We start from the raw sequence: 13,339 nt of genomic DNA on the forward strand, positions 1-13,339 counted from the left end.
TTTTTTTTTTTTTTTTTTTTTAAAGAGGCCTGGTAAGGCAGCAAGAACATTCCAGGATCAAAGTGGTGAGTGGGTTTGAGTGATTTTTCGAGTTAACACTATCTTTTATTAAAGTACTTAAATGGAAAATGCATACTTTCTCTGACATTGTATCGCAACCCGTGGGACTGCCTGGAACTATTGTCTCCAAGGAAGAGTATGACTCACGGCAATTTTAACGCATCTTGGCCTGAACGCACAGTATTTTCACAGCAGAGATGCTCTCCTTTGTCATATTTGATACGAATACATGCCTAAGACCTTATTTGCACTATATCTCTGTAACACCAAAAGCTAACATTCAAAACCACTAAAATGACAAAAACCAGAAAAGGATAATACATGTCAGCCATCAGTTCAAGCAGTAGATGCAACCTTAAGTTACATCCAAAAGTCAATACTGATTTATTATGTTTCTTTTGAAGTGCACTCATTATTCAACTAGAAATTATTACTGGTTTTAAAATAATATGTAAGTATCTGGGTGCCCTTTACTGAGGCAGAAAAGGATGCCGTATTTTTTTATAAAAATAGATACTTCTATTGCCACCACAAATGTTAGAAAACCCTAGTAGTTATCAGCAAAAAAGAAAGCTATTCTATCTTACATACATGTCATCAAATCACTCCTTGTGGTTTGGCACAGGCAGACAATTATTTCTAACAGACAGTACCAATTACTACCTTGACAAAATGAGTCTCCAACATAATTGTAGATATGCAAGATGTAATTAAAACATCCCCACTCAGCATACTAACGAAAGTTGTATTGCTTCAGTGTTACTTGGTAAAGGGGCACTGGAAGGAGATTTCCAGATGCACCCCGATAACACTAGTCTAAAGAATTCCAGAGTCAGTTTACAAAAATATATAAACCAAACCCAAATTTAACTTATTTACCAATCAGTTTTGAAGCCAAGGTTAAAGATATTAAAGGCCCAAATTCCAAAGTACACGTTACAACCTTTTCTCAGAAATCTCAAGAGTTACATAAAAAAAAACCCTCAGATGCTTATATGGCCTCAACTCTTTCTACAGCTTCAAATTATGGTGCCTCTAAGAGTAACAAAACCCCATCTAAATAATTTTGACTTGCAACAGTGTATTGCAAAAATAATGTGCTACTTTCTAAAACTCAGAAGCAAATTTTCTCATTTTAGAGACCACCAAATAGTTGAAGGACAGTGCACCATAAATCAGACAAATCTCCCATCACTCCAATCTCCCATACTCTTGATCTCCTTTATTCACCAAGGAGCTGTAGATTTTCTTGACCATCCCTCTCCTGCAGAAAAAACCAAACTGCACCAGCTTCAGAATAAAAAGAAAAATAAAACTTTAATATTGAACAAGCTTTTAGAATGAACTCAGAATAATCCACCACTGGTACAAAAGTATTACAGTACTTGATAGATAAAATATCCTAATATTGATAAGGAAAAAAAAATCCATTATGTAAAAAGACCCCTTGTAAAATGCACTTTAGGTAATCCAAGCATACTGTTTTCCCCTCCAATGATGGCAGAACATCAACAGAAGTGCTAGAATGGATATACTTTTTTTGCCACTTTTTTTTTTTTAATAAGAAAACGGATTATTAGCTTCCATCCATCTGACAGATAATGGACACAGAATTTCTGTAGTTTCAGGAACTCTGCTCTTCCCCCATGAATTTATATTATCCATACAAACCTCTTAAAATAGCAAATCTACCTCTCAAATCGAGAGTACTGCCTCTTGTGGAGCAAAGTTACATTCAACAGAGGCAAGTGTCAACACTGCCAGGTCAAGAGCCTTTACCAATCTCACTGTAGCTTTAAGATGTTGATTCAAACACAATGCAAGTATGTCAGCAAAATTAAAATTGAATTACAAAAGACAGATGTAATAAATACAAAAATAAAGTTCCAGCAGTAAGTTTCTGAGACTGATTACTCTTTTAAGACTTCATAAAGATGTGAGGTATTTTCCATACTTCCATGAACAGAACAGCATTGTGCAAATTTTCAATCCAAGAGTCTCTAATCTCTGAAGCCCAGAGATCACCAGGATACTATATTTAAAACATTGTCTGCACGTTTAAACATACGAAGGAAGAGTCTTTATTTTCCACAATCCACTACAGAAAAACTTACAGAAATCCAAAGCAAAGAATAACTTCCAATTATTTGCAACAAATTAAACTTAGGTTTATTCTGCTCAATGTAAAACTTAATTAAACATTAAAAGGTTGATGGAATATCTTCTCCACATTCCTCTATATATAAAATCTATTTTTTTGCCTTTACATGTAAACAGGAAGCCAGGTCTGAAAGCACTGACATCCAACAGGAAAGAAATATAAACTGATTTATGATTTCCAAAAGGAAGGCTGCAGAGTGCCCTTTGGCAACGGAATTTTCTTCTGCTCTAAACAATCCTAGTGGAGAGAGAAAGACAAAGAACAGAGGAAAAAATAAATGTGTATCTTAATTTTTCATCTCGTCTCAGCAATTTTGATGGCTCTTACTGCACACATTTAAAGCATTGCTAATGTAACAAAATTATTTTTGAAATGGAAGTACAAACTCTGAAGCTATCATATTTTAATATCATAATCTAAGTCAATATTTACAGAACAATTTAATCAACTATTTTAGTTTTGCAAGCTTTCTTTAAAAAAAAAAAAGATGCAGAATACAATGCTAAATGAATGCTACAGAGGGGTTCAAAGCATCTACTTCCTCATGTATCTAATCAGGACAACAGACAAAACCAAGAAAACCACTGATAAAAATAGCTGTTATAGAAGTGACTCAGCAGAATCATCCTCAACCTGCATTGTCCTCTCACTGCAACCAGCCTCACTGAACTTAATTTACAGTTGAAATATATTTTCTCTGAAAAACATTAGATTTGAGGTGAGAAAAGTGAGATGTTTGACATCGTAACTACCATTAAGGTAATTCAGTAACAGACAAATTACAAAAGATGGGTTACATCATAGTGACAGGTCTGGACTGTCAGGTATGCTGCAAGCAGCACCAGGCTCGTTATCAAAATGAGGCATATATTGAATGTAGAAAACATCAAAACCAAACCACTTGAAAACTAGAAAAACCCACTTTACCTCCATGAATTTCTTGAAACGCATTAAAGAGCCCATCTGTCCAGAGCTGGTAACTGCTTCAATTCTGCAGAAATAACAACATGTTTCAAAATTTACTTAGCAAGTTGGGTTTGATTTACAAGTGGGTGTGGGTGTGAATGGCAGAGATGGGAAAAAATGGACGAGTCATTTAAGAGCAGACACTCACGAAGTAAAAAACAAGGATCATTTCACATTCCTAACCACAGATATCTTACCTTGGGATATAGTCTTCTTGGATAAGCATCATAATTTTCCAGAACTGAGCCTTATATTGTTTCATGAGAGCGTTGCCACACACCTATGGTACAGAAATCCACAAAGACAAGGTTCCAAAATTGAGTTTCAGACTAACATGACACCTTCATCAAATCTGTTCAATATCAATCACTTAATATTTTATCTAGACATTTAAAGAAATATACCTACGCCTACAATAAAACAAGCAAATCCTCTAAATGCCATTACTGCTACCAAAAATTGCCTTTTTTGCCTTGTTGACTGTGTGTGGTGGCCTCTGCTACTAATTTTACATTATTCTTCCTCTCACTCCAGTTTCCTTCCAAAAATAACAGCTTTCCCAGAGGCCGTTTGCTCGGGCATGTTGTGGTCACTGCCCCACCTTGACTACTGCAGAGTGGTTTCATCAGCTTTCTTCATACAGTCAGTTTAAAGGACAAGCATTCCTCGGACTTCACCACCACTAACAGAATTCCCACGGTGTATTTAACTTTGTACTGTACTTTCGCATTTCAACTTTTAAAGTTCTTTAGAAGGCATTTGCTAAGCACAGAAGCTGCCTGTGTTCAACTGTGTTTGTCTCCCCTGACTTCAGCCTTTAACACTGGCACAGGCCTATATCCTAGGACACACAGTTAATACACATTAGGCTCTGTCCTTTCCAACCCAAAAACCCCATCCTATTTTATGAAGTAATTCAGCTGAAAAGGCCACAGGACCTCATTGCATTGTACAAAATGATGCCAAGTGCTGAGCAGACCTTATTCTTATAGGACTATGCAACTATTTTTAAAATATCAGGAACTTAAACGGAACCAAATACAACAGAAGTTGCATGTATAAAAACTTCCATTTTTAAATCATTCAGCTCCAAAGCTGTATTTGCAAGAAGGTGGAAATACTCACATTACTTTCTGAAGGAAAAGCTAAAAAAAACCCCAACTATTAAAAATCACAATGAACCTCACCTCAGCAATCCTTTCAGAAACGATCACCAATTTAGATCTCTTTAATCATTAGTAATCCATATCACTTACCTCCAGAAAATCTAAAAGAACTGTGGCTGTCACATCTGCCAGAGGCTCCATATTCAACACCTGAGCAAGCCAGCGCCATCCATAGTTCAGTCCATGAGGATGTGTCTATAAAGCAACAAAAAAGCTACCCACCACTTGTTCTACGACTTGCAAAATGATATTATCAAAACAGGCAGTTTTCTCATTTACTTTCTTCTTTATAAAGTTATTTTACAATAGCCTAGCATAAAACTTGATCATTATGAAAATATAAAGGAAGGAAGTAAGTAAAGATCTGCACTACAAATTACTTAGCATTGCTTTGTTGGTTATGATCATCTCCAAATATATTATTATCTGGTTTAAATTGAGCACACCTTAACTGCAAATCAAGTTTACAACATGTTTAATAGACTCTTGGGATAATAACAAGGTTCTAATTAGAATGCCATATGCACATACCCCGTCTTTGTTTCCATAAGGCCACTGGAGTTGAATGATAGCAGCATAAAGACGAATCAGTCCTGACATCCGTTTAAGAAAGTGATCTTGCTCTTCCACCTTAGAATCCTTAACTTGATATCCAAGCATCCTAAGTATGAGAAGACCTTCCAGTATTAGTACAGCAAAACACATTCCTCTGAGTCCCTGCAGTTCTCAGCTTACTTTAAGTCAACTCTACTGAGAACAGGGATACTCCAAAACCGCACAAGGATTATTGCAAAGGCTGAGCATTACTCTCTGGATCATATGTTCTATTATTTTATACCATGTAGAATATTTAGGTTCTGTACCGGATATTTCAACTTGAATTAAGCTATGGCTATCAACTGTTCTCTGAGAAGGATGAGGAAGCAGAAGAACACTTCCAAAGCTGACAGACACAGCATCCTCCAGGGAAACAGGGTCAGGGGAGCTGCACACTTGTGAGGGAATCTCCGATCTGTGCCAGCACATCACAGTGCCTACATAATCAGAGATGGGGAAAAGTGGAGTTCACCCAGAAGAAGAGAGTCTTTACCCTTGCAGGGTTCATGCTGAAGAAGCCCAGGAATAAATTTACCTTTGATACTCTTCCATAGAAGTCCCTTCTTTCAATGCAGGGTAAAATGGCACAGAATAGGGGCACTTTTTGTGCAGATGAGCTAAAAAGAGGTCTCCAACTCGAGGGTGTAGTTCCCAGATTCCTGAGGCCACCACAGCAATTGGGAAAGCTGCATCATGGTGAGAAGCTACTTCTTCTTCTCCTTGACTCTGGAGGGGGGGGGAAGGAAAGTCAGTCCCCACCCTTCAAACTATTTGTCTGACCAAAAATAAAATTCCTCTTTTTTGTGTCATTAGCCTCTGCTAAAGGATCCTAATGTTTCCATGGCTATGTAGCCAACCACAGAAAAGCTGATAAAGCCCTATGTCCTCAGGTCCCACAGAGGATGACAATAATCTTTGGTTCAGAACAGAAAAAATGGGTTAGCAAATGCAGGCACAAAGTGCAAGGCTGCACAGATATTTTTACTCCAAAGAATCATTTTCAGATGTTTACAAATCAGTCACAGTTCTACTCTATGGGCTAATTTACGCCCATGTTTGTCACTGCAGGGACAAAAGAAAGTTTCAAATAGCCCAAATGTAGCAAATAAAGACTACAAAAAAAAAAAGCTAACTTCAAAAAGAAACTTAAACAATGACACTTAATTTCTTGGGAGATGCTAGCTACACAGCAGGGACAGAAGTTTGCCTCTTGGGCCTTAGCTTTCCCCCCTCCCACAATTCTGCCAAGACAAAGTTTTGAGCATATATACAGTTTTTGTAGTAGATCATCAGTTAACTATCAACTTGTTTCCCACTAACACTGTACCTACCTAGTTCAGAATATGTAAGGCTTGAATTTAAAACAGTTCTTCCTCTTAGAAGAGATAAAATAGGAGAGTGGAGGGAAAGAGAAACTAATTCTTTAACTTTTTTAAAAATCCAAAAAGCACTTTCTCCAATCAATATGATCATTAATACATGCAAGCTAAACACCTAATTCTGTTCTTAGTAGTTGAAGACAGAGGACAGTGTCCAAAAGTACTTCTTGAAGCACTAGCTACCTTTGCCACCCCAAGAAAAAGAACATTTCCTCACCACAAATTTCTCTGCAAGTTTGTAATAAGCAAAATCCAGACCCTGTGGATGCTGAGTCACTGATACAGTTCGCCCTCCACTCTGAACAGACTTCCCAGAGAGCAGGTTATTGATCTTGTCAAATACTTCTCTCAGCTGAGAGCCTGCAAATACATAAGGAAGGTATGGAGAAAAGATTAGGAAACAGCAGACAGGTCTTAACCAGACCACATCAACTTCACAAAAACAAGACCTACATCCTGAAGGACGAGGCACCTCAAGCGGCATGTTTGCTACATCTGATTGAAGAAACTCTATCATGATGAAGCAAGATGCCTCTGAGGGAAGCAACAGACCTTCAGAACATTAGCAGACACTGCAAAGACTTCAGCTGTATGCATAGCAGCTTTCTGCTGTAGGGATAATTATAGAAACATTTGATATGTTGTGTCCTACTAAAATCTTTACAGCACAAGCCATTTCAGTTGGATTGGGTTCTTAGCATTTTCCTGACCTGCTATTCTAGAGATCTGGCTCACAGGGATTGTAGCTGCTTTCTGCAAGTCTGTTTTTATCTTCTTAACCTGCAGAACAAACAAACAACAACTTTATAAACCTTCACAGGAAAGTAAACTACTGTGATAGTTTGGATGAGCAGACTGTTAACAGAGGCTGCTAAGTTAGTTTTTTGTGTTGTTTTTGATTTTTTTTTTTAATTAAAGCTGTCCTATTTCCCCTAGAAATTAAGATAATCACTGTTCAGCAGTATTAATCGTTTGTTCATACCTCATTGTTGTCTTTGCAGTTGCTGATTTCACTAAAAGAAGCAAGACACTGCTCAGCAACATCTTGAAGCTGCTGGTACCACTGCATGGTACTTTCTTCTCCTTTCACCTGAAATCCTGATATTAAAAAAAAAAGATGACAGCTAAGAAAGACCCAAAACTCTAGAAAAATCATAAGAAAATTTATTTTAAAAAATTGCAAGGAACTAACAGCTGCATGAAAGCTTTTATCCTAGAATTTAGTTTAGAAAGTAATGTTCATAAATGAACTACAAGTTTGCAAGCTATACATGAGTCCTCCCTTCAGCTTAGTAGCTTATACGTGCAGGATATCTGGACTTAACTTACTGTCAAGAAGGAAGCCATTTCAGCAGTCTGTCCTTGTTTGTTTTGTCATATCACATGACCCATCTACACTTGCACAAAGGCACAATATTATTCTCTAATATTGCAATAGATGGCACACCATCTAGGAAGAGCAGGTTTTGCTCCAGTTCATACAGTCCATTTATGCTGCATCAGTTTAATTTAAAAGGTTTGCTGCCAGCAGTCCTACACCCATTTTGCTAGTTGGGCTAAAAGTAAAGGCTACAAGAAGGTGCACTGTCACAACAATAAGATTCCACAGTAGTCACTAACATTAAAAGAATGTGCAAGGAGAGAAAGAGGGGGCAGGGAGGGGGAAAGGAAAAAAAAAAAATCCAACCAACCTTCCTTCTGCTGCTTTCCTGCTGACTGCTGTGCAGGGGCAGGAGTCTGAGCCTTCAACTGTTCTTTTTTCAGTAACTCTTTCTGCTTTTGCCTCTCTTCCTCTTCATCTCTCATCTTTTCTTTCACAGCTGCAGCGATTTCTTGCTGCATGCTGGATATCAACCCTCGCATCTCCTGCAGTGCTCGTTCAGTATTGGCCACATCCACTTGGGTAGGGAAACCTCTCTGTCAAGAAAAAGATGAAGTAATATAGCACCAATCTTTTGTTCCACTATCTGCAGACCAACAGCAAACCGAGGAGCCTTTGAAGCATCAGCATTCAGATAATCTGGGAGCCAACTACACATTTTATCCTCTTTGGTGAATGTATCTTTTTCTCCTTTTCTGTACATGACATTAGTCATAACATTTGTAAATAATGTTAGTCCATGACTAGGTCTCACAAGATCTCAGACAACAGAAATTAATAGCACACTTTTACAAGTATAAGGGAACCCCAATGCAAAGCCTAGGCAGCTTCCTCTGCAGAAACCCAGCTGTGACTAGCTGGAACAGAGAATTACCCTTTATTATAGTGTTTTCTTTTTCAAGGTTTATATCCTACCTTTACATAGAGAAAAAAAATCTTCAAGGAAACCGAGTTACTGCAAAAAGGCTTACGAGTATAGGAGAATCATAACATGTTCCGTATTCAACAGTTTATGAACCACTTTGATGGTTGTCTCAAAAAGGAACTTTACAGTATCAAGAGTCTGCAGTATTTTAATATTAAGTCCTTCTCCTGTAGAACTCTTCATGCATTTTTATAAGCCATTTTCAATAGAACAGCTCAAGTATCATAGAAAAAAATTATTATTTTAAATTAGGCACTTTATAGGGTGAATATCTAAAAACATTTCTGTGACATCTTATTTAACAGCTTCATAACAAGCTGCCTTTGAAGACAACTACAGGAAGCTTTATGAAGGAATTACAATCCATGTTAAAAACAACTCTACAGCCTCTACCTCGCTTGTGGTGCGGATGAGTCCTGACACCAGCCCACAGATCTGGTTGCCACGATTACTGTATGCAGAAAGATCGATTCTTGGCAAGTCTTTGTGTCTATAATTGGGATCAATCTGCTGGTTGAGCTGTAGCACTTCCTCCTGGATGGAATAAAGGCGACGCAATCTTTCCTGGCCCTCTTCCTTACGCAGGCGCTCCAGCTCTTCCTGACGCTGCCTCTGCTGCTCTGCCTCACGCAGTTTGAGGTTTAATATCTGTGGAGAAAAAGACAGAAGATACACAAATACTTCAATAACTCCAGCTTTACAGGTCCTTCCTGCTCCTAAAAGGCACGTGCCTTTACTGCATTTCCACAATAGCGCAACAGGTGACTAGGAGAGCACCAGAAAATACATTCTCACTCTGGGAGTGCCACATAAATACAAATAAACCAATTGATCTTTCCAGTTCCCACTGACAAGTTACAGTCTTTTATGAAAGACAACTCTTAAAATCTCAGACCTTTGCTCTGTGTCTGTGTTCTTCCTTCAACTTCTCTTGCTGTCCCTGAGCCTCCTTTAAGCTACAATACACATAAAGACAAAAAAAAAAAAAAAAAAAAAAAAATCAAGACATGCACAAGACAAAATACACACAGCAAGTTACTTTTAAAATGAGCCAGACTAAAGAACTTTAACCTGTCACAAATACAGTCTTTTTCTAACCAAACCTCAACAGTAGCCAGAGACCTTCTCTGAAAGACAAACAATAACAGGATAGTTGACGTATAAAAAAGGAACAGGTGAGATTTTCAAGCACAAGTGACTAGCGTAGAATTGTCAGGCACAAGAATTAATTCTGACTTTGATTAAATGCTATAATATTTTAAGGATACCAGAGCTAATCTCACCTCTTCTCCATTACTTCTTGCAAATCCTGGAATTCCTGATGCTGCTTTAGCTCCTTCAGTTCATCAAAGCGCTTCAGTTGTTCACTTGCCAGAGCATACACTGCCCTCACCATCTGCTCTTGCTGCTCCTGCCGTTGCCTTAGCCCCTCCTGCAGATTGCAGAGGTGCCAGAAGCACCACAGTGTAGTAAGCGCCATAATTTGGACAGAAGAAAATACAAATTAAACTGCCCAAGGTGGGCCAACATTTAGGATAACTTACTGTCCTGCTACTTTTAACAGAGCATTGTTACAGCTGGTTGCGTAGCTCCCCCGTGATTCACATACACCCTTAATATTTTGGGTTTTTACCTTTCCTTTCAACCTGTGCATCTCTTCATACATCTGAATGCAGCCTTCAACTTCTGTAACTTTAGATGGCAGAACTGCTGGAAGGTCTTCCTGATCCATTTCCAGCAGATCAAGTTCATCATTTCCCTGTGTGGTCAGCACATAAGCAAAATCAGTGACTGAAAATAGTCACAACTACTCATGGAGGAAACGAGGTAAATCAAGTCTCCTAAACTGCAAGTTATTTGTAGAGAAACAGATAAAGGAGTCAACCAATGCACACCTTTTTAGAGCAATTCTATACCCCAGTAGTGTAGCCTCACCATTTTGAGTATTCTCCAGCACATATATGAGATTGGGATAATTACTTTTCCCAGTCACTAAAACTGGGAGCAGAGATACCAAGAGCCTACAGGACATTCATGAAGGACAACTGTCACCTAGAAAGGCGAGATAAACTCCCCACCTCCTCCTTACATTCAGTGATGATGTTACACTGGAAGAAGTCAAGACTTGTTTATGCTTTGAATCATTCTTCAGAAGAAGTCTTCAGACTCTATAACTTTTATCAGATCTTGCTGCTTCACTAAGGTGTTTTCCTCACAATATATTTCTTAAGTCTAAATGGGGCCGAGATGACACAAAACTTTGCTGCTCAGTATCATTATTACGTGGTGAAGTCACCAGTTACTGCATAGAAATGGACATTTTGTTTCTTTCCAGGTGTTTCATCATTACCTCCACAAGTCAACCACTCATTGCCCAGCTTCCTACCCTTTTGCCTTGTCTAAGATCCATAACACATCTAAGTCATTCAAAGACTCCAGAAAACCCAGGAGGGGTTCATGGACTCTTACAACAGGCCTGACCCCACTCTGTGACTTATCCCTCCAAATGGATGAATCCCATGCTGCTAATCCATTTAACCGTACAGCTCCAACTAAATTTTCCTTAGTTATGGTGAAAAGGGGAGTTTGGTTTTGGCCTACTATGAAACATAATTCTATGAAAATCTTACTAATAGCAATTTTATCATTGCTTGTTTATCCTACAGAAAGTTGAAACTAAGCACAGTTTTCTCCACAAGTTAACAGAGCACAATCCAACCTTTATCAGACAACTTATGACAACAAATAAGCACATTTTTTTCTCACAGCTGCTCACATACAGATTATAATCAGCGAGCTACCTTAGTTTCATTTGGGTCTGTAGATGAAGGTGGTGAAGAGCCCTGCTGGCTAGCAGGTGTGATCTGCTCCAGAGAAGAGGACCGGTTTGTGAGGGGAGTGGATCCTTTAGGTGTTGAACTTCTGGAAGGTGTGATTTCTTGGGCTGATTGCCCAATCACTCTGTCTAGGACCCAACCAGAATAAGGGGACAGCACAAGAGGAGATATGCATCCTTCCAAGATATCCTGGAGAAAAAACATTTTCTGTGAACCCAAAACATATCAAAAAAGCAGTGAAACATTAACACATGTTGAAAACATTTACACAGGTCAGCAGGTGTTTTATAACCGCAGCTCAGTACCCAATTTACCCATTTTTTCTCCCATTTTTTCAACACTTTTCCCAGGCTCCCCGACTTTTGCAGGACACCAGGACTGACACGCTTAAACCTCCGCCGGTAACGCCTCCTCCACTGCACTATTTAGCCAGTACGAAGGAGCCAGGACCCAACCTGGGCCGGGGGGGGCAGCGGGGCCCAGCCGCGGACACGCAGGGAGGAGCAGGCAGCGGGGATAAGGGCGATTTACGTATTTCAAGCTCTGTTAACGGGACAAGGAGCCGATGTACCGCCGCTGGGACGGCGCCTGGAGGCCCTACCCACGGGTCCCCCCGCCAACCGTCCACGGGACGCGCCGCTCCCAGTGAGCGGAGCGGGAGCTGCCAGGAGCGAGCCCTCACCTCATCCTGGAGCCAGTGCCGGCAGTACTTCAGCCGGCCCTTGCTGGAGGCGCGCAGAGCCTCCAGAGTCTTCCAGCGGAGCTGCCGAGGCTCCATGGCGATCCCAGCCGCGTCGCCCCACGGCTCCATGGCGACCTGACCCGCGTCGCCCCGCCCTACTTGAGTTATTTTCAGCTTTACACTTCTGGTGGGTGGATCCTCTCCCACCATCCTATCATCCAATGTATTAATACAATGTTCAATAGTTTAAAAAAAAAAATTAAAAACACCCCCACAAACAAAAACCCCCACATGATCTCCCCAACACAGAAACAGAATGAAAAAGGAAGCATGAAGAGGAAAAGAACTGTTTCAACATTAACATGCTCAACAAACTGCTGACAGGTTTTAAGAGCTGAAACCATCAGGACCTTACAGGATGAAAAGAATCTTCTTCCATCATACACAGAACCATCTGCTTTGGGGGCACAGTTTATGGTGCAACACCAACCTCCAACACTAAACTGGTACTGCTGACACCCTACACTTAAGGACATCATTTTATCATCTCATGCTGCAAGGAAAAAGAGGAAGATGTCTCCCAACAATGACCCTGAAATGCCAACCTATTACCTAAATAACATATGGCTTTGAAATAGGGTTCCTTTTTGTGCTTAAAAGCAGAGGTGCAACGAGACCATTGTCCTCATGGAGAAGAATGAGAGCGGCTGGGGGAGCCCAGCAAGGCACTTTCTCCAAAAACATTGGCATAGGAAGACTTGAGGAACTGGACATAGTTTTGCATGCTGCGGTTGGTGCTCTCCGACTGCTCCAGCCGATCCTTTAAATCCTGTAGGCGACTTTCAAACCAGCGCTCTGCCTACACAAAGCAGCACAAAACACAGGCTGAAAGACAGCAACATTCATCTTATTCACGTTAAACTTAAGCTGTTCCCTGAAACTACTGAGGACAGCAAGAATTAGCACAGCAGTAGATGACATTACCATAGATGGTACTACGATATTTATAATTTGTTCTGCTCGTTTCCAACTCCATTCAGCAACCCGCTGATAAAAACAGGAGACAATGCATCTAATCAGTTGGGCTTTTAAAACTGATTAGCTATAGTTGTGGGGAATTAAACACACTCTGTTCTGAAAAGCAGCTTGACATGATCCATGTGCCAATGCAATTCCAAGTAAAAC

General features: G+C 39.8%; 1 protein-coding gene across 1 annotated transcript; it reads right to left on the minus strand.

The window, feature by feature from the left end:
• Positions 1–1,370: 1,370 nt before the first annotated feature.
• GLE1 (GLE1, RNA export mediator) lies at positions 1,371–12,295 on the minus strand. The gene is made up of 16 exons (XM_026860591.1): positions 12,155–12,295; positions 11,437–11,661; positions 10,269–10,394; positions 9,919–10,067; positions 9,531–9,591; positions 9,029–9,283; positions 8,021–8,246; positions 7,312–7,427; positions 7,040–7,109; positions 6,547–6,689; positions 5,486–5,676; positions 4,885–5,014; positions 4,444–4,548; positions 3,385–3,467; positions 3,149–3,212; positions 1,371–2,458 (listed from the first exon to the last, which is right to left on the minus strand). The coding sequence occupies exons 1-16, from the start codon at positions 12,281–12,283 to the stop codon at positions 2,390–2,392; spliced, it is 2,142 nt and encodes a 713-aa protein (XP_026716392.1). The 5' UTR covers positions 12,284–12,295; the 3' UTR covers positions 1,371–2,389.
• Positions 12,296–13,339: the final 1,044 nt, after the last annotated feature.

Source organism: Athene cunicularia (genome assembly GCF_003259725.1).
Source record: "Athene cunicularia isolate RWA chromosome 17 unlocalized genomic scaffold, athCun1 chr17_part1, whole genome shotgun sequence".
Taxonomy (NCBI): Eukaryota; Metazoa; Chordata; class Aves; order Strigiformes; family Strigidae; genus Athene; species Athene cunicularia.

Excerpts from the sequence above, each read along its gene's own strand:
- GLE1 (XM_026860591.1), bottom strand. The coding sequence starts at position 12,283 with ATGGAGCCGTGGGGCGACGCGGCTGGGATCGCCATGGAGCCTCGGCAG. Across the intron at positions 9,592-9,918 it reads CAAGAAGTAATGGAGAAGAG|CTTAAAGGAGGCTCAGGGAC; the intron begins GTGAGATTAGCT and ends TGTGTATTGTAG. Across the intron at positions 8,247-9,028 it reads TCATCCGCACCACAAGCGAG|AGAGGTTTCCCTACCCAAGT; the intron begins GTAGAGGCTGTA and ends TTTTCTTGACAG.